The sequence below is a fragment of the Tachysurus vachellii genome, chromosome 26 (assembly GCF_030014155.1).
Source record: "Tachysurus vachellii isolate PV-2020 chromosome 26, HZAU_Pvac_v1, whole genome shotgun sequence".
NCBI classification, from domain to species: domain Eukaryota; kingdom Metazoa; phylum Chordata; class Actinopteri; order Siluriformes; family Bagridae; genus Tachysurus; species Tachysurus vachellii.
The window spans coordinates 9,593,907-9,614,952 of NC_083485.1; the positions used below are offsets into that span (position 1 = coordinate 9,593,907).

Below are 21,046 nucleotides of genomic sequence, written 5' to 3' on the forward strand. Positions count from 1 at the left end.
AACTTTATATTTTTGTGGTTAATTAATTCTATTTAAGTTCCATCTGAAGCTTATCTTAATCTCTCTCTCTCTCTCTCTCTCTCTCTCTCTTTTATAAAGTGCTCATTTCCACTTTTTATTGTTATCATTAAATTTCTATCTATCTATCTATCTATCTATCTATCTATCTATCTATCTATCTATCTATCTATCTATCTAGTGTATATTTCTACTGTAAACTGTTACTGTTCACCAAAAGAGGGCGCCAAAGCAAACTTTTTATCATGTCCATTGCTGCTGTGAAGTATATTTTCAGCTGATGTCTGAACTCCCACTGCTTCTATGTTCCCACCCAAATCCAAGAGTTTTTCCAGTCTTACAGTTTTATGGTTGTTGTTTCTCATATTTAGTTCCAACAATCCCGCTGCTCAAAATCTTCTGAAGAGACAGAATATTAAATCCAGGTGAGAACCCAAACTGTTTTGGACGGTTCTCCAGAGACAGGGTTATAAATGTTGTGCAATATCTGAACTATTCTTATACCTATCCACAGTCCTTTTACTGTTTTCATTGCTTGTTCTGATTGCTTGTTAAACAGAAGTTAAGATTTAAACTGGCATCTGCTGTAAAACATGCACACTGATTCACCGAGAAATATTGCAGCTGCAGGAACTTTCAACCAAACATCATTTAACATGAGAGGTTTGTCATCCTGGTACTGATTTTCTGCAATACTAAAGGAAGGGGTTGGGAGCGTGTTTCCTTCCTAAAGTTCACCAGTGCAGCTGTGAATGCAAGAACAGTCAGTGGCAATGAGCCAGGTCTAGAGGATTTGTTCTTATTAATTTAGTTTCCAAAGCTTTCAATGTATAAAACGTGATAAAATCAGACATTTTTTACCAAATTGTACAAACAAATGAGTATGAATTTGGCATCCAAATGATTTATTTACTTCTTAATACTGGAATTAACGCTCCATTTAGATTGCAGTTCTGTTGGCATTTATATATAACAAAACACACACATTTGCATGTTAATAAAAACTTTAATTGGAATATCAAGAGGTCATTTTTGAGGAATAATGAAGCTTTTTATCACTAAATGGACAATGGCACATGGTACTTGGATATATATATATATATAAGGTTTAGTATTTTAAATGTTATTAATTGAAAAATACAAAAAGAACATGATGGTATGATGGAATAACATTTTGTTATCTTTGGGTCTAGGTCTAAATGAAATGCTGAAATTTGCAAGTCAATTTCAGGGTGTTTTTTTTTCTTTTTGTAAAATACAATGCAATGGTGTTAGTGATAACTGAAAATAACATAAAACACATTATATAAAAAAATGTACTCTCTGTAAAAATATATAAAAAAAAATATATTCACAAAGTCTTCATTTTAGCTGACAGATTTTAACTGAGGTTCCAACCCCAAACCCAGGATAAAGGGGTTCACTGAAGGTGGTCTCGAAGCGATGAAGGCATGTCATGGTCTCGCCGATGCTGTAGAAAGCCAGCACCCCTGCGCTGTGGTCAAGGTAGACCCCTATCCGTGGAGAATGTGGGGCACTGATGGCTTTGTCCACCCGGTTATGCCAGGCAGAATAGCCTGTGTCGGAGCAGAGGAGACTCCAAGATTTATCGTTGTACCCCAGCAAGCACAGGGGACCCTTGCCTTTGCGGCTGATGCCTCGGTAGGCCACCCCAACAGAAAATTCTCCATTCCACTCTATCTCCCAATAGAAGCGGCCACCAGACAGAGCCTCACGACACAACACCTGGGCAAAGGTGTCAAACCGCTCTGCATTATCAGAGTAGGGCTGCAGGTTGCGGGTTCGAGTCACCTTCTTGTTTCCATCTGATAGGTAAAGCTCTTTATAGGCTGTGCTGGGGTCCAGGCGGAGCTGACAGAAGTCTACAGGCAAGAAGGAGGGAATGTAATTACTCCCAGTAGTACAAAGAATATCAATAGCTATCAATAGCAGCACAAAGGCTTTACTCACAATTTCTCATGAAGTGTTTAAGACTTTGTTACATAAGACTTACATAATACAAGAACAAGTGGACTGGCTGAATGATTGATATACTACTTACATTTTAAGAACTCAGACCTGCTCCTGGGCTGTGATGGAGGGGCACTGTCCACAGTTTGGATTTCTTTGACTAGATACAGAAAGTAAAAAGAGAATTATTTTGTTTCATTTGATGCATTTCGATGTAACTCATTAACATAACGATGTCTTGTTTGACGCTGACGTGTTTTCTGATGTTTTACCTCGGCTGCTTTTCTCTCGAACGCTACGGTTCTCTAGTGTATAAACAGGTACTTCATTCACTGCAAAACACCAGGAAAGTATACATCAAGAGCAAGCCATTTGGGTGTTAAACATTAACTCCATTAACAAGTTGTGCCCACACAGCCGCCTAATCAGCAGCCTTGTGTTATTACATAACACATCCTGAAAACACAAAATATGTTAATCACCCAATCAGAGTGTTTCCTTTAGTGTACCACACTTTAATCACAATTCAAAGTACTGTTTACTTTTGTGACTCAGTCAGATGACTCCACTTTATGGAGTTTGTGGCAGTTCATGGTCATGTGCTACCTTGTCTGACTGGATTCAAATCCTCCTCACATTAGGTGTTTGTTTTAGTGGAAAAATAAACAATTCAGTGCTAGAATGTCATAGTAATTTGCTCTAATGAGCCAACTGGGAAAATTTCGATAGAGATTAATAAGTGTACTTAGTAGTTTTTGATTGAATGGTGGAGGAGGGTTCAGACCTGATTTTGAGACCTTCAGTAGTTCCTCTCTGCCCAGTTCTTCAAGCTTTTCCTTGATCTCTGCGACAGCTTTCCTTGCGGCACTGAATGAAAAATCTGGGTTCAGAGACACTTTAGGAATGAAGCCATCATCAGTTGGTGTACAGAGATAGTTGAAATTCTGTAAGAAAAAGAGAAAGCGGTATTGTCAGACACTACATACACTTGGTACATATCCGGTGTTAATATGTATGTTTAGTTTATTCATAAAATATTATGTGTTATTGTAGAATGCTTAGTATGGAAACTCTATGGACTCTACAATCTTAATAGAAAATCTCTTTGAAGAATATTGTATTTGTTCACTGGCAAAAAGTTTAAAGCTGCATAATAAAAAATTGTGCTTGCTGATAGATTTGGCATAAGAGATAGCATTGTTGAGGTAAGGTTATTTCAAGGGTGGCCATTCTCCTATTAAAGTCAGTTAGCTCCCCTTTTGGACTAGCTTTCCAGGCATGGTTTTGGAGGAAATACAGAGTGGTGGAAATGTATTTGTTTGAATGTAAAGTTTCAGTGAACTTCAAAAAATTAGTGACTACACTTTTAATAGAATGCAACCACTGATATCTGTGTTTACCTGTAAGAAGTGGATGTGGTCCTCAGTACTGTAGAGCTGCTTTAATCCAGTCTCCTTCTTCTTCAGTTCCTCAATCTCCTGCTCCAAGCGCTCCATCAGTCCCTCAGCCTGGCTGAACGCAGCTTTCTCATTAATGTTGATTAGCTTGATGACCTCCGACCTCATCCTCTCGATGGAAGTGAGCATCTCCTCAAACATCTTCTTGCTCTCCGTCATGGCTCTTTGAGCTGAACTCTGGGGTAGATTTACAACAACTGTTTAGTCATCTTATTCAGCTAATTGGCTAATCACTTTTTTCCAGACTACACAATGACTTTGTTTTAGCTTTTTTTGTTTCAACTTTCATGGCCTAACACATCAGAACAAAAGATACACTGTGTCAGCAACTGGTTTCCCCTTTATCAGACTAAAGGACAAATATGCCAAGGCCTCATGGTTTATTTGTGTTCCCTTGCGAGAGGTTACTAAAGAGATAAGGGTTCTACGCCTGTTCCCTGTAAATCGTAGCCATCTACTATGACTTTTTTTTTTTAGGCTGCACTGATTATGTTACATGTTGCTTTTGATTGTGGAAACGGGGGGAATTTGGAGGGATGCATTGAATCAGTGACCTACCTTCAGTGAGTCAACAGCCGTCTTTAGTTCCTCCAGCTCTTTGGTCCTCTGCTGACATTTTTGTTTGATATCAGCTTGGGACACTCCAAGAAGTTTCTGTCAGAGATAACACAAAAGAAAAGACCAACCCAATGTTTAGGTTTAGGTGACCAGCTCAACACAGCTAAAAATACTTACAACTAATAAAAAGCACCAAATCATTGTTTAAGGAATAACTTTTCTTAGAATAATTTAAAGGATTCTGCCTGGGATATGTATCTGTACAGCCTTTTTAAATCAGTCTACCAATAAATATGTAATAAAAAGGGAATTCTGAAGATCTTATATATGTCGAGGTGGGTGGAAATCTTCATACGGTGAATCACTGTAGCTCATTATTAATTGGTCTTATTTGGAGACAACTGGATAATATATGCATCTCTATCTCAGGAGATAGAGGACATAAAAAGAAGCACGGGAATGCCAACCATGGCAGGAATGTGAAACTAGCTGCTCCCGCCTTGTGTAGAAGCATTTCAAGGTGCACATGCCCTGGCCCCTTGGAGAATGAAGAGGGGGCTTTGGTGCAGCATTTCACTGAGCCCACAAGACCATTCTTCAAGATAAGCTTGATGGAATGTGGGGAATCTAGGAAGGGGGTGAATAAACGGGGTGTGTGGTGTGTGTCTCTGTTTGTGTGAGAGACTGAGAGGCTAATGAAAAATAAAGGGGGGTCTTAAATCTGTGATAAAATCCTTCTGGTTTCAACAGAGTAAACAAACCATTCTCAGTTAGTACCTGCTGGTTCCCGCTCTGGCTGCGGATCACACGGTTTATGAGAACAGAACCAGACTTATTGCCAGGCTTTGATAATGTTATTATGGAGATAAACAGAAACATAATAAATACTGTTAGCTTTTATCTGAACGAACCCTGCTGTCAGTTTTCCTGTACTTGATCCAGAGTAGGGGAAAACATTTGAAGGACAGCTATTTATAGTTTTTAATCTTGTCTTTCCGCTTACCCACAGGTACTCCCTATGTGCAAGTCTTCATATAAGCAAACCAGAAACAATGCTGTAAGGCTGTTTCTAGATTTTTAGCCATTTCGTAGAAATTAAATTCCAAAAGGGGGTCAGAGGGAGGTAGATGTCTGCACATTCTTTCAGTCATATGTGTCTACTTACTGAGTGGGTGATGTCTTTAGAGGATTAGCAGGTGGTCTATCTCAACTTATTTTTACTGATAATGTAGGAGGTTGGAGGGAGTCGGTGGGTTTGGTTGGGTCATAAACTTTGACCTGATCTCCTCAAACTTACATACCTTTAGCTGTAGGATATTGCCTGTCCTGACCAACCCTTTCCCACCCCTTTTTTTTTCAGCTCCAAGGACATAAAATTATTTTTCTTTGGAGGAAAAGTCAAGCTGTTTCCAGAGTAAATCCCACTCAGAACATGCTTTGAGTTACCTTTGGCTAATTTGCTACAGAGACACTCCCTGTGTGGTTTCGGGTTGACTGCCAGGGTGTGATAACTTTCTTTGGCTACGATTCTACTAGTTACGTCTCGCTCTCTTACATCTGGATTAATATTAACCCTCTCTACCCATAATACATTTACATGAAGTGTTACTATTGGGTCAGGATTAGCTTGTTTTACATAACACATACCTAAAATATATGTGATAATACAAAATGTTAGATAAACCCTGGTAAATATAATTTATAGTCAGTGAGGAAAGGATACTTTAACAGTTCTGCACACCTCTCTGAGAGGTCATATTCTCCTGAACATCTCTATTAGAATAAAAATAAAAATAAAAAAAATGACTCCTCACCTGCTTCTCACTTCTCTCTGCCTCTGCTGAGACAATATCATGACCTTTGTGCTCGCTGACAGTGCAGATAGCACAGATACACATCTGGTCGGTACGGCAAAAGAGCTCCAAGCTCTTCTGGTGGTGCGGGCAGATCTTTCTGTCTAGGTTTCCTAGCTCATCCACCAGTTTGTGTCTCTTGAAAGTAGCCGACTCGTAGTGGGGCTTCAGATGTTTCTCACAGTATGAGGCCAAGCAGTTGAGGCAGGACTTAACAGCTTTGAGCTTCTTTCCAGAGCAGAAGTCACAAGGCACGTCAGTCGGTCCAGCAATACTCCCGTTGCTTGGAGGCACCATGTTGAGGTTCAGGCCTGTCTTCTTGATCTTCTCAGCCACTTTGGAGAGGGTTGCATTGGGTCTGAGCACAGGTCTCTGGGTGAAAGTGATTCTGCACTGAGGACAGATGTAAATCCCGGTGTAGTCAGCGTCATTCCAGTAGCCACTAATGCAGTCCATACAGAAGCTGTGGCCACAGGGGATAGCCACAGGATCCCTCAGGAGACTCGCGCACAGGTGGCAGCTGAAGTAATCTGGAGACACGGGCTCAGCCATGTTCACCTCACACACGTACACAAAAAAGATGCGTCCAAGCACCTATTTAAGTAAACAGGGAGTGCCCTTGAATGAGAGACAGAGAGAGAGTAAGAGAGGGAGACGAAGTCAGAAGTCTAAAAGCTTGTAGTCGGTGCAGATGTGAAATCAGCAGCTGTTGAATTCCACAAGTTATTGAATGAATGCAGGTAAAGACCTCCCCTTCTTACAGTGAGATAAACAGCAGGAAATAGAGCGAGAGAGAGAGCGAGAGAGAGAGGGAGAGAGAGAGAGAGAGAGAGAGAGAGAGAGAGAGAGAGAGAGCGAGAGAGAGAGAGAGCGCACAGCCTACCTTAGACAAGCAAGTCAAGTTAGGAGTGCCAGAGCCTCATAGAGAGACAGAGCATGAGTGTGTGGAGGGTGGAGTAAAAGAAAAATAGGGCAGGGCTATTAAGAATGAGTGAATTGTAGTCCAAAGGGTCCCAAGATGAAACTGAGAGTTGTTTAGGAAAGACACAGACTAGACTAGATCATCCCCCTTCTTATGGAGCTAAAAAATATTTTGATAGTGTACACACACTATAATCACACTTGCTTAACTGTGTACATTTGCGTTTATCCCCTTTAATCTTCTTAAATTTCTCACTCTCATAATGACGTGCCTTTCCCTTTAGTTTCACTGTAGTTAATAATTCACTAGATACTGAATAATGTCCTTTTGAATAAATTTCTCATTGACTTTAAGGCATAAATAAGCTTTGTAAGCAACCATTCACAGTGCAACGCTAACGCTGTCAGAAAAGAATATTTCTAAAGTAAAAGGAAAAATATAGTTAGTTACAATTAATGGAGGTGTGACTGTACGTTAATCCATGTAAACAAAGGACAAAAGTAGACAATAAAGTAAAGATTTATATTTGAGTCATGTGTTGAAGTTAGTCTGGTTGAACTGGTCTCATTGTGTACTTTTTCTACAGGTGTGTGTATATCATTAAATAGTATCTGTCTGTTACTTGATCTTTTTTTGTCTTAAGACTGGAAGTCTCTGCTTGAAAGTGGGACCTTCAGGAACTAAACACCACTCTACACCCTGATTATATAGTATTACATTTATGTAATATAATTTAGTCTGAACAATTAGGAATCTGTTATATAGATGTACTTTGTACAGATGTAATTAATCATTTTCTCTCTTTAAATAATTCTCTATTTTTTTCCCAAATATTTCAATTTTTAACTTTGGTACATGTTGCTATCAGTAATATTATATAATCCGGAGTAAAATGTGTAACTATATAATGTATTGTATAATGTATAAATTTTCACTCTTAATATGTAACACATCTGAAGCTGCCCGTGTTTGGCGAAAAAAATAGATTAAGAGTTTAATAGTGTTTGGTGTTAAAACATTTCAGGTTTCCACTCTTACTCACTCACTCATTTTCTACCGCTTATCTGAACTACCTCGGGTCACGGGGAGCCTGTGATCTCAGGTGTCATCGGGCATCAAGGCAGGATACACCCTGGTCGAAGTGCCAACCCATCGCAGGGCACACACACACTCTCATTCAATCACGCACTCACACACTACGGACAATTTTCCAGAGATGCCAATCAACCTACCATGCATGTCTTCGGACCGGGGGAGGAAACCGGAGTACCCGGAGGAAACCCCCGAGGCACGGGGAGAACATGCAAACTCCACACACACAAGGCGGAGGCGGGAATCAAACCCCCAACCCTGGAGGTGTGAGGCGAACGTGCTAACCACAAGCCATCGTGCCCCCTAGTAACGTTTTCTCTTTCTATTTAAATAAGTTACATTTGATTTACAGATATATCCTAATAGTTCACACATTGTTATATTACATATATATAAAAAATGTCTTTTTTTTGACTTTATGTTTTATATTATTTGAAAAAATGTCATGTTGGAGAGGGAAAATATGTTGTTCAGAAACACATTATGAATCAAGTCACATTGCAGCATCTTACATTCCCTGCATTTCATGTGTACACATTCCAGTCATGTTTGCCAGTCCTTATTTGCATTGCATGCTCACATAGTGCACATGAGCACCGTGAAGATCGGGCTGTAGATCATGCAATAATTTGTCTGCGTCAATATTTCTGCAGTTTTGAACGAGTTCTTTTGTCTTTTAGTTTCGGCCTTGAAAGTCGCCAACTTATAGATGTCGCACTCGCCCTGCAGTACATGCCTACGTACTCCACCTGACACTTCCTTTTTAGAGGACAATTGATACCAGTCACTGTGTTTGCCTTTACAGGGGTTGTGTAATACTTCTCGGCAGCGTAACCCTTCTGAGCCCATTAGTTTCAATGTTTCACCTCTCATTTGCATAGCCACAGCAAGGGTGTTGTTTTTGAAGAGAGGCAGGGCTTGTATGGACTTTTCAGTGTGTTTAAAACTGCAAAAAATATTCCTTTAAACATTATCACCAAAACGAACCTAAATTCAGGTTTCTCATGCATGTTAATGTTGAAGTTTAGGACCTGGACAGTGCAAGTAGTCAGCTGCATTTTTTAAACTGGTTTAGTCCAAATTCCAGGTGTGTACATAGTGACACAGATAGTGACACTTGTTAAACTTTGACTGGCTGCACAAGACCGGTTTCATTAGCCCCGCCTCCCATGCCTATCTGACATCACACTGTAGATGGTTTCGCCTCACTCCTTATTTGGTATGCTTTCTGATAAGCCAGTTTCTCTTTCCTTCCTCCTTTTTCCAGAGTTGATCAGATTCCAGGAAAGGCTTCTGTACAGAGCTTTTCCTGTGATTGTCTCTGTGCGACCACTAAATACCTAGAGCTAGCTGAAGTCTTCTCAGGGTGGAGAACCTTTTCTTCTGCTCTGAAACATACATACTATTATCTTTAATGAATAATGGAAGCAACAGTTTTGCCACTTGGTTTATTATATGGATACAATCGATATAATAAATAAATATTATAGCAATTAAGCGTGCATTAGATTGCATGTTTATAACTCCTATATGACCTCAGACACATTGCAGTATTCTAAGATACCTCTATGGCACAATTCAGTCAGGAAGCTTTGTGTTTCCTTGTGTACTGTACATTTACAGCTCAGTGATCATGTTTCAGTCAGTTATTGTGTATAAGTGTATAGGAGTTGGTGTGTAGGGGTTCATACTGAGGTTGCAAGAAAGTGTGTGTGTCTGTGTGTGTGCATATACGTGTGTGTCTCTAACACAGACTGACCAAGTGTAAAGGAGTATGAACTTGCATAACATGCATGTTGATAATGTAGAAGTCAAGGGCTTGCCTCTGTCCGTTTGTTTCGTCAGCGCATGGAGACGAGGTATTTACAAGTGCTTCCCTTGAACAATGGTTACCTTTGTCGGTCTTAGCCAAGATGCAGGGTGTGTGTTGCTAGATGTTTGGAGAAAGGCCAAGCTGGAGTGAACAGGTTGCATAGACTGAAACTGTAATGGAAAAAAAAACAAAATAGAGAGAAAGAGTCTAAAGATGCAGAAGTCTCTGCTTATGTTATAGAACACCTCTATATTGCTACGAGATAAAAACATCACCAGATGGTTTCATTCTGAAATCAATAATGACATAAATACACCTAATAAACTGCCATCGTAGTATACCTAAAAGATAAAAGCATTGAGCACTTTGTAACTTTAGACTGATGTAATTCTGTACTTTGTAAACTATACAAACTCATGCTACCTCCAATACCCAAATATATCCTGGAACTGTGTTACTACAGTGGCTCAACATCACTCATGTGAGTAACTGTGCAACTTTTTAAACCCGCCACTTAAACCCAAAAATGTAGATAATGGTTTTTGGCTCACAGGAGTGGAACCTGACGTGTCCTTCTGATGTTGTATCTCATCCATCTCATCGATGTGCGATGTTGAGTGCAGGCTGAGATGCTTTTCTGCTCACCACGGTTTTAAAGACTGATTATTTTCATTTCTATAGACTTCCTGATTATGGAACTAACAACCATGCCACGGTTACACTTTTCCCTGTTCTGATGTTTGATATTAAAATTAACTGAAGCTCTTGAACTGTATCTGCGTGTTTTTCTGCCTGCTTTTGCGCTGCTGCCACGTGATTACCTGATTAGATAAGGGCATGAATGTGCAGGTGTTCTAATTAAAGTAAAAATGGCGAGTGTACATCATCTTTATCAAGGTTACCTCCTTCAAACTGGGTTCAGATTTCATTTCATTTTCATTTTCATTCAGTTTGTTTTATATTTTAAATCACTGTCTTATTGTATGATGCACCTGCACCACTGAATTTTTTAGCACTTTGGATGTTTTTTTTTTGGTAAAAATCTGAATGCATTTTCTTTTTCTCTTACAAAAAATGCATTATAACTTTTGCACTTAATTGTAAACAGGAACAAGTTAAAAGTTGTACTATGAAACAGAAAAACATAGGTTTTCGTTGGTTTCGGTGTGTGGAATTTTCAAATTAATTTTTTGATAAAATCTCTGAATAAAATAAATTAAAGGAAACAACTTTGCCAGTATAATTCATTTGAAATAATTATTCATTCATTTCCTCTGTTTTAAAAACCCTTTTAGTAGCCATAAAAATAAAATTATGTCACTGCTACGTGACTTACAGCACAGTGACCTTTACAGCCTCAGTAAAGGGATGCAAGATAACAGATAAATGATAGTGTCCATTCGTCTCTTCTCTTGGTGCAGTCACCTCTGCTGTTGTTTGAAGGTGTCACAGTTGAACGAGAAGCAGCTCCAGTTACACTACAATCAGTAAGAGAGGGCATTTTTCTAAACTCACACACTTCATGTGATTGTGTCTTATCAGAGTAGGTCTGCTTTTTATCAGTTACTGCTTCACATGAAGGTGTAGACTGCAATAAATCAGACAGCCTTTGGGAGCAAGGATAAATATTTGACCAGGGCTATTAAAATCTCAGCTTCTCCATGAATTCTAAGTAGGACGTAAAAATGTATTGTGGTATATTTGATCTATATATTTTTTACATTCTCACTGAGATCTGCAGTGCAGAAATGACAACTTAAATCTCTGCCTCTAAGCCTCACTAGTATAATTTCTACTGTAGGAGCGGAAATGGAATCAAAGAGATGATATGCAGATGTCCTGCAGGTTTGGGCGTTTGTTCCTACTTGCCTAAGCTACAGATAGTTTTAAAGAAATCAATTTCACTTACTCACTTTCACAGTGGAACCGTTTACCTCTTCAGACCTCTCTTGTAGGACTCTTTGCTACCCAACTTATCAGGCTGGGACACATTCTTGCACTTTTTGTGGCCTGCATTGAAACTTAAGAGCAGTTGGCCATCTTGGCTTCTGGGTGAGAGATAACTTTGAGGTACATTCTGAGAAGAGATACATAACAGCCCTAAAGCTTTGCTGTCAACGATGAATAGTTTGAGTAAGGAAAAAAGGATGCAATTTCCACTAGTCAAACTTGGAAAGGTTAACTACATTATTAAACTTCACTCAGGATAGTTAATGTTTGATAATAAATGTCAATAGTTCAAGGTATTATTACTATGTTATTCACATTATTTATGTTTTACTAGTACATAATATGTTTGATCCTCTTTTCATTGCTAAAATTTGGTTTATAGCTTAATTTAGAACATGTGTATTCTTGTACTTGTTTCTGTTCTTCTTCTTCTTCTTCTTCTTCTTCTTTCTCTCAGGTTTTCAATGCCAGTGTTAAAAGATCAGATCCAGTTTCTAGATGCTAAGTGCTCATCCATCATAGAAGCCTCTGAAGTAAACTGTAATGCCATGGATTAAAACATCAGGCTCGTACCAGGGCCCCTTGAGAATGTAGGTCCCAAGAATAGCATGGAGATGAGATCATACCTTTCCCAAAATCTCAACACACTGTGCTCTTAGCAAAAGGTTGTAATTAGCTAACCATGTCAATTACTGTAGTCATACTGTTGAAGGTAACACTTTACATCAATCCTGTGTATTAAGACTGACATAACCATGATATTAAAGTCTCAAAGCAGATATGAGTCTGGATGTATTGCATAGAGTCATGCTGCACTTATTATTTTTAGCATTACTGCAAAAATATGGAGCAAATATGGATATTTCTCCTTATGACATTAGAAAATCAATTAGGTGGTAATGGTTAGCAGATTTATCTCACATCTACAGGGTAATTCAGTTCCTGCATCTGTCCTGTGTGTGCAGAGTTTGGAGGTTTTCCACATGTTTTAGCAGTACTCCATTTTCCTCCCCAGTCCAAAAACATTTGTTGTCTTTAAATTGGTCGTAGAATGTGAATGTGTGTGTGATTGTGTCCAGCAATGCATTGGTGCCCTGTCCCTGTCCATTACAGTATACTTCATACATTCACCTACAGGATTTGGCTATATATAGGTTCTATCATCATGATAATGGCTCCAAACATATTCCATAAGCACCAGGCATGGTTTCCAGGTCAGAAACCTTTTAGAAACCTGTATTCTGAATTGAAGAAGAATCCAGGTGATGTCTTGAACCTTGTTTCACATTACTGAAAAAGGCTCAGTGTGGGTTTGTGGGCGTTAACTGTGGTTTTGCTGATTATTTCATCAGAGTTCATCTGTGCTGTGTAGGAAAAAAAATAAAAGTAATAAAGGAAAAATATGCAGCTCCACATTAGAGGTTGTGCTACACATTTTAAATTTATTTGTTTTTGCTTATTCTCTTGCATGAACACTAAATGAAAGGCTGAGTCACTAATTTTATTTAGATTCTTGCCCCTAACCCTACATACGAAGACACTGTTGTTAATCACTCTTATGACTGCATTTAAAAAGAAGTTATTTCACTTTTCTTGTCATTCTTGAAACGTCTCCATTAACAGTGGCCTATAGAAACAATCCATAAACATTTTGTAATTTGGAGCTTATCCCTGTACCACTGGACAAAAGGCAGGTTTGCACCCTGGATGGGACACCAGCCCATTTCAGAGAATCATTCACACACATTTACACACTCATTCACACCGAGAGACAATTACAATTTGCTAAACCACCTGCTGGGGTGTTTTAGGAGGTGAGCAGAAACTCATGAACCTCAAAAAATAAAAAATAAAACAGAAACAAGAGAAACATGCAAAACACCACAAATAGTAAACATTTAGCCAAAGATAAACAAGTATTTTATGACAGTTGTGAAATCACTGCTATCGTGACATTCTGTACAGTACTGGTTACATGACATGTTTATATTACAGGGTGTACACTCATGAAGGAACATGACATCTTCCACTATATATCAGTCATAAATATAAACATGTTTATAGACTGATTATGACACAGGGTTCAAAGGAATATTGGAAACTGGAAAGCACCCGGTTAGTTTTTGAAAAAGAAAAAGTGTGTTAAAGCTAGATAGTGCTACATAACATAACCCCTCAAGCTCCTAGAACCATTGACAGATCCAGACTTACATTCCTCACTCTCATAACTATGCCTTTCCTGTTAGTTTGCCAGTAGTTGCTGAGTAACTCATAGTAGTTACTGAGTAACTTGTTTTAACTGAAAACTAACCTGGGACTAAAAGGGGTTAAATAAATGATAGTGGATTTCATGTTCCTCTGTATTACCTTCAGCTGAACAAAAATTAAATAGTGTACTGTTAGGTGGCATATATCCAGTTACACCAGACCAGAGCCACATGTCGGTGTTTGTGAGCTACTGTCCACTGCTGTTAGCATTGCAGGTTAAAAAAACTGAACTTAGAAGCACATAAACCTCATGTCAAAGTGAAATGACCAAAACTGTGTTTTGAGATCATACATTTCATTCATTCTTCTTACCTTCCCTCGTGGTAGTTTTCTGATTGATTACTGGTCTCTCTCTTGTTCCTCACCTGTGTTTCAGCCACTCCCCTACACATTTAACTAGTTTCTGCTCAACCAGTTTGTCCTCCTCACTGCCTGGATGTTGACTGTATATAGCACTGTTGTGGTGCCACATTCTCACTTTGGCTTTGCCTTCACGCAGAGACACTTCTACACTGAGATCACGAACTGCTCCTGTTTCTGAGTCCATGTCGCATGAACAGGACATTTGCTACCTCTGCAAGGAGGACCTGAGGGACCCCGTGTCCATTCCTTGTGGTCATCTCTTCTGTTCCATCTGTCTCAAGACCTACTGGGACCATGCTGCCCAGACAGGCCAGTACTTGTGCCCACAGTGTCGAGTCAGCTACAACAAGAGGCCTGCTCCACGCCGCCTGATGTCCACTCGCAGCTCTTCGGGCCAAAAGCTTTCAGAGTCCTCCCCTCCTGCTCCTCCATCTCCAGACTACAACTATGCTGGCCCCAGGGATGTGGCATGCGACATCTGCATTGGGAAGAAGCTCAAAGCTGTTAAGTCGTGCCTGATGTGCCTGGCATCATACTGCGAGAAGCACCTGAAACCTCACTATGAGTCGGCAACCTTCAAGAGGCACAAGTTAGTAGATGAGATCGGGCACCTGGACAGGCAGATCTGCCCACAGCACCAGAAAGGCCTGGAACTCTACTGCCGCACAGACCAGATGTGTATCTGTGTTCTGTGCACTGTGAAGGAACACAAGGGCCATGACATGGTATCAGCCGAACAGGAGAGAAGCGAGATGCAGGTGAGAGCAACTATTCTAAGTAACTACCAACTATTCACCTATTCAACAGGTAGAGAGAGTTTGTCTTTCAGTTTCACCACTTATGTTATTTAGAATAGCACAACTCATAATAAAAAATGTTGTTGGTCCAATAAAACACATCCTAGATTCTAACTAGATACCATCATTTTTGTTTCTTTTGAAAATTGCCATTTCTTTCCCACTAAAGTACATTCAGCTTGATTTAAGGGAGTAACTTTGTTGAATTTAAGACAAATTAACCTGGCCTACAGTCAACCTGTTATCAAATAGGATATGAATGGACAGTGTCTATTGCTCCTTGGCAAACTCCTAAAACAAACATATCATAGTAGGAATGATCTCCACCCGGATTAGAGTAAAGAAGTCGTCTGTGCAGTATTACTCTTGTGGAAAAACGATTGTACTGCTGTTTGTAATGGCAAAAGTCCTTCATTGTCCCTTAATCAAAATAGGGAACTACTTGCTTTAGTTACCAACATAACATAACAACACGTCCTCGCTTTTAGGCGTTAAAACGTGAAACCTTTCTGCCAATCTTTTTTATGTAATGTTACCTGAAAGCAAGAATGACATAATGTAATAGAACATAATGTCATATTCATAAGGTTTGTGCATGTGTTACTACAGCAACGTCTGGGTGCCACACAAGCTGAGGTTCAGGAGAAGATCCATGACCGAATGAAGCAAATGGAGGAGTTGAAACAAGCAGTGGAAGCACTAAAGGTAACTAAATAATGCTTTATATATATATGACTGAGACACTGATGAACATTTGTCAATCCTAAACCACTGCACATAGAAAAAACCCTATAACTAATGATACAAAAGAGTGTTTTTCCTGCTAAAATGGGTTTTAAATCAAAGCCTTTTAGGAACCAAGAGTGCTTTTCTTTTTGTCCAGATGTGCAAATAACACCATCTGTCCCAACCTGAGTCATTTAGGTTACTAGTATTTCATGAAACTAAACCACAATGCATATCATTGGGGATTTTTGTCTTTGTTCTATAGAGCTATCATCTACAAAAAGTAGATTTACCTTTCATTCAACACTCAATACTGAAATTCTTAAAGATACAAGACTCTGGATCCTTATAAAGTACTGTAGTTTAGATATTTATGTTCAATTAAAAGGGACTAAATTAAAACAAAATGTTCTCTCCAGAGCTCTGCTCATCGGGCATTGCAGGAGAGCGAGAAGCTATTCGGAGACATGCTCCGCACCATTGAAAGGATGCAACAAGAAATGTCCAAGTTGATTTCTTCTAATAAGAAGGCGGCATTAAACACAGCAGATGGCCACATGGACCGTTTGGGGCAGGAGATCGCTGATCTGAAGAGGAGAGACAATGAGCTGACGCAGCTGACGCGCACAGAGGACCACATCCACTTCATTCAGGTGCATGAAAATTCCTGATGTTAATGTGATTAGATATTTCAGTTTTATGTGAACAAATATCAGTGAGGTTGGTACAGGAACTAAGAGTCCTAAACTCAGGAAATCGTCCTCTGCTACTTTAGCATTTAAATTGACATACATATCTAAATCACACAGATATTTTATACTTATTTTAAATAAAATGTATTTCTATATATTTATGTGTGTGGTCTTTTGTTTTGAAGAGTTACCACATGCTGATAGCCCAGACAGATGCTGAAGAACTGCCCACAGTTAGCGTCAACCCTTACTTCACCTTTGGCTCCGTTACCAAGACTGTCTCGGAGTTGAAACAGCACCTGAATGAGTATGGCAACGAGGAGCTGGTCAAGGTGGCCACCACGGGTCAGTGAAGGCCTACATTATGTTGTAAAACAAAAAATCTATGATTTTGTATAGGTGGCAAATTAAAGGGGAAAAAACCCCACAAGGGCTCTGTTAGGCTGAGGGGACATTTACTTTTGCTGGTATGGACTTGGATCTTCTATCTGATAACCTTTATCTTTCTATTCTGATGTGAATAGTCCCTTCACATAAGCCGTGCCCCTATCTAGGGTTTCAGGAATGATTTTCTGAGTGTGAAAAGCTATAGTAATTTAGATAGCATGCTTCAAAGAAAAAAAACAATGTCAAAACACCAATTAAAGGAAATATCTTTAGAAGAATGGTGTTCATTCATGCTCCTAGTACGCTTCTAGAAACTTCTGGAATCTATGCCAAGGTGCAGTGAAGCTGTTCTTGTAGCTTGTAGCCATCCAAAAATCCACTTTACTTCAATGTTTATTTTTTTACTTCAATTTGTCACCCATTCTGCATCCAGTCTTGTTCAGTTATATTTTTATTTTATTTATGGTGTATTCCAAATTTTAATTATGACCCTAAATTCTCTTCCAGTGAACAAAATGCCTTTCTGTCAACTAGACGACAAAAAGGGGAGGAAGTCTGTAAAGGGTGAGTTATGTCAAATGAGACATGTTAGATTTCTGCTGTTCCGTTTATTAACATGGGCTGCAATGTTGAAATGTTCATTTTGGATATTTAAAGATTTGTTTGGCAGCCCAGAAAAAAAACAGGTTGACATTTGAACTAATAACATATGACAGTGGAGTATGTAAATGAAGAGTAGATGTGCACTGTTAGCTGATTGTAACATTTCCGGGTGTCTTTTGCATAATCCTAGAGATCCTTCTAAGTAAATTAAAATTTGAAATACATGTGTGTATAACAATAATAAAAATTTTTTAGAATTGTTTAGAAATTTTCTCTTCTATGCCATTAATTCTCCCTTTATATATTTTCTTTCTGCAAACACCTTTCATGATGCCCTATACTGTAACATTGAGGTGTATTTTCTACTGTGTTTCTAGCTGATGAAGTTGATGTATATAAGACTCAGAGGACTCTAAGCCAAGCACCTCGCAGCCAGGCTCCACGCACAAGGGATGAATTTCTCCAGTGTAAGTTTGAATTTTTGTGTCTTTTTAATCTACAACGCAGCAACAAAGATATTACTTTTAGATGCCATCTTAGAAGGCTATCTGGTTTTGGTTAGGTGTTGGCTCATTGTGTTTTAAGAACTAGACCTGAGTATATGCAACAATATAGGAAGAAGATAGCTGTATCATATGTATACAATGCCATGTTTCCATCATGGTATACCACATAATTTGAGTAATTATGCCTCAAACAAAGCTCAGAGGAACAAGGTTGGTCTTTGGCTCAGTGCTTGACGGGTTGTTGAGGGAGTTGTCTCACAGCATTCCTTAGATATGGGATTTGTGCATGAACAGACTGAAAGAACTTGCTCAGCCTGTTAGGCAAGTGGGCGTATGGTTTATTAAGGGAGAGAAGACATTCCAAGAACTAGAGCACAAAAATTTATAAGCAAGCCTCATGCGCAAAACCTGGTCTGGATGCATCTTTCCTCTCTGGCTTATGCGTACTGGTTTCGTGCACTTGTTCTAACCTCATCTGGGTGTTTATTGTTACAGTACTTGAAGCAGGAGGGAAGCATCAAATATTTCATTTGAACGTCAACTGCGTAGACGTTGAGGTGAACTGTTTGTTGGTTTTCTCCAGCTGGAACTGCTTAGCAGAAATGCTTGCTGTTCCTGTCTAATATAAAAACACAAAAAAGGTTAGGGCTACAAAAGGCAGGTCTTTCATCTATTGTGTACAAACTGGGTGACGCCCCGATTAGTGATCTTAGCAAAGACAGAGAAACCATAAGCTCACCTCTTTACTCTCTTCATAGTTTAAATACTCAAAGTAGTGTCAGTTATGGCAACAAAAAATCCCAGAGATCTGTGAGCAATGGGATCTTTACTAGGATGTTTTTTTAGGATCTTTTTAAATGACATACAAAACAATGTATTTCAGGTAAGCGTAGTAAACAACTCAATGAATTCCAATGTAACTGCACGGGTGTGTAGTTAGTCTGAAGTGTGTGCTGCCATTTTTGGCCCTCTAGATCAGAGACGTTCACGTGGTTCCTCAGGCAGCCGCAATCACCTAGTGTACAACCAGCTCTGAGAGCTGATGAGGTGGGCAGACTCTAGACTTTATTTGCATGCTGGGCCTATGCTCATTAACAGCCAAAATATATAGCAGTGCTGACCCAAGATCAGCTTTCTCTCCATTTCATACTTCACTGATCTGAAGTCACTTCACAGACCTTTGATTATTTAAACTGATACAAGGTCAGCACTCCTACTTTAAAGACAAATGTACCTGGGATTCACCTTTAGGGTCTGTCACTTTTGTCTCTCATATTGGGCCTTGAAAACTTTTGTTTAATCAGTATTAAACTTTACAGTTTAATATGTTGTCCTTGGTGTTTGATTTCATCTTTCTCTAGAGTATAGACATCTCTAAACTAAAACCTCTAACAAAAATTAAGACTATTTTCCATCTCTCTGCTCTGTTGAACAGATGCCTGCCAGTTAACTCTAGACCCGAACACAGCATATAGACAGCTCTACCTTTCCCGGGGAAACAGGAAAGCAGCACTTAAGAGAGACCCCCAGTCCTACAACGAAAGCACCCAGAGGTTCGACTGCCTGCCCCAAGTTCTGTGCAAAGAGCCCCTCTCCGGTGGCACCTACTACTGGGAGGTGGAGTGGAGTGGTGAGGGGGCCTCCATCGGCATCACTTACAAGGGTATAAAGCGTACAGGATATGGTGATTCGGCCCGCATTGGATACAACCGCAAATCCTGGGGCCTTTTCTGCTCTGATTCCAGCTTCTCAGCACGCCACATGAAAGATCAAGTCGAAATCAATGCACCCTACTCTTCTCGCATAGGGGTTTTCCTAGACTATGATGCAGGCACGTTGTCTTTCTACAGTATAGCTGAGAATATGACACTTATCCATCAGTTTAAAGCCTCCTTCACTGAGCCTGTTTATCCTGGATTCTGGGTGTGGTATGAGTCGGCCATCTCTATTTGTCAGCTGTAATTCTGTGTTTTTTTGGGGGGGAGTTTAGGGAGAAAACAGGTAGATGTCTTTTGATAATTTATATAGATATATGTGTGAATATCTTTTTTTATCAAAATTATATATATATATATATAATTTTATTAATGAATTTAGATCAGCTGCAGTGTGAAAATAATGTGAATTAGCAATAGTAGAATTTATAGTAGATAAGTAATATTGTTAGTGCACATGGTGTCATCTGTGTGTGTGTGTGTGTGTGTGTGTGTGTGTGTGTGTGTGTGCAGCGTGTGTTATCAAGTTCCAATGCTGGTTTGAATGCACCAATGAAAAGACAATAAAAAGCAACCCAAATAAAAAAATCTAAAATATCTGTCCATTGTTGGCTATTAATGGTAATAGATGATGTACACATACTTGCAATAAACTCATTGAACTACCCAATAAAACAAAGAAAACAATTTGAAATTTCACAGCTCTAAAGGTTAATAAATGAACGATGGGCGCCGACTGCTGGCTGGAAACATGAAGCTGGTAGTTGGAGTTCAAAGTATGTCCAGATTAGACATGTGCCTGTCTGATCATTCTGCACAGAACAGAAAAGTGGGGAAGGAACATACATCATATTGGCAACAACAAATTTTTGCATAGGAAAAGATTTTCCACTGCCAAGCTGCCATTGCTGGGCCCCTGACCCCAACTCCCAAAGTTGAATGTGAAGAAAGATTTTGTGCTGTAAGGTAAATGTGAGGTAAATTCTTCTTCCACAGTAGTTGATTCATAGTTCCTCTAACGTTTTGCCAAAATGACAAGAAGACAATTTTGCAGATTTTGCTGTAATATAGATTCAATCTATATTCAGTTATATTTCACTATATCACCTAAAAATGAGTATTAGACCATTGGGCTTAGCATGCTGAAAGGTGTAATCTCAGGAATAGTTTTTTCATTAATTTTGATTGTCTGAGCTGCTATTTCTGTGAAAATTAAATTCCACAAGATAGAATTTAAAAGCTAGCAACATAATTCTATACATTAGTTAGCTGTTTGTTTTTTATTATTTCAATTACACCAACAAGTGGAAATAAAATCCATAAAAACTGTATTAACTTCATCTGCATTTTCCCTT

General features: G+C 39.1%; 2 protein-coding genes across 3 annotated transcripts; one reads left to right on the forward strand and one right to left on the reverse strand.

The window, feature by feature from the left end:
- Positions 1 to 906: 906 nt before the first annotated feature.
- On the reverse strand, positions 907 to 6,688 carry ftr82 (finTRIM family, member 82). Its single transcript, XM_060862516.1, has 7 exons — positions 5,819 to 6,688; positions 4,005 to 4,100; positions 3,390 to 3,623; positions 2,774 to 2,933; positions 2,262 to 2,321; positions 2,081 to 2,149; positions 907 to 1,901 (listed from the first exon to the last, which is right to left on the reverse strand). Exons 1-7 carry the CDS (start codon positions 6,407 to 6,409, stop codon positions 1,381 to 1,383), a joined length of 1,731 nt encoding a protein of 576 aa, XP_060718499.1. The 5' UTR covers positions 6,410 to 6,688; the 3' UTR covers positions 907 to 1,380.
- A 7,653-nt stretch (positions 6,689 to 14,341) lies between these two features.
- On the forward strand, positions 14,342 to 20,290 carry ftr83 (finTRIM family, member 83). Of its 2 annotated transcripts, XM_060862515.1 has the most exons (8): positions 14,342 to 15,023; positions 15,672 to 15,767; positions 16,208 to 16,441; positions 16,666 to 16,825; positions 17,375 to 17,431; positions 17,848 to 17,937; positions 18,951 to 19,023; positions 19,412 to 19,549. In XM_060862515.1, the coding sequence occupies exons 1-7, from the start codon at positions 14,448 to 14,450 to the stop codon at positions 19,010 to 19,012; spliced, it is 1,275 nt and encodes a 424-aa protein (XP_060718498.1). In that variant the 5' UTR covers positions 14,342 to 14,447; the 3' UTR covers positions 19,013 to 19,023; positions 19,412 to 19,549. The 2 variants fall into 2 exon arrangements, with proteins under 2 accessions (XP_060718498.1, XP_060718497.1); XM_060862514.1 differs by lacking the exon at positions 18,951 to 19,023 and having other exon boundaries at positions 14,344 to 15,023; positions 19,412 to 20,290.
- The last annotated feature ends 756 nt before the right edge of the window (positions 20,291 to 21,046 follow it).

Bases quoted from the DNA above. Each gene is read 5' to 3' on its own strand.
- ftr82 (XM_060862516.1), bottom strand. From the start codon at position 6,409: ATGGCTGAGCCCGTGTCTCCAGATTACTTCAGCTGCCACCTGTGCGCG. The intron at 2,322-2,773 runs GTCTGAACCCTC...GGTGTTTTGCAG, and splicing joins ACTGAAGGTCTCAAAATCAG to TGAATGAAGTACCTGTTTAT. The intron at 1,902-2,080 runs GTAAGTAGTATA...TCTTGCCTGTAG, and splicing joins CAGGTCTGAGTTCTTAAAAT to ACTTCTGTCAGCTCCGCCTG.
- ftr83 (XM_060862514.1), top strand. From the start codon at position 14,448: ATGTCGCATGAACAGGACATTTGCTACCTCTGCAAGGAGGACCTGAGG. The intron at 15,768-16,207 runs GTAACTAAATAA...TGTTCTCTCCAG, and splicing joins AAGCAGTGGAAGCACTAAAG to AGCTCTGCTCATCGGGCATT. The intron at 17,432-17,847 runs GTGAGTTATGTC...CTGTGTTTCTAG, and splicing joins GGGGAGGAAGTCTGTAAAGG to CTGATGAAGTTGATGTATAT.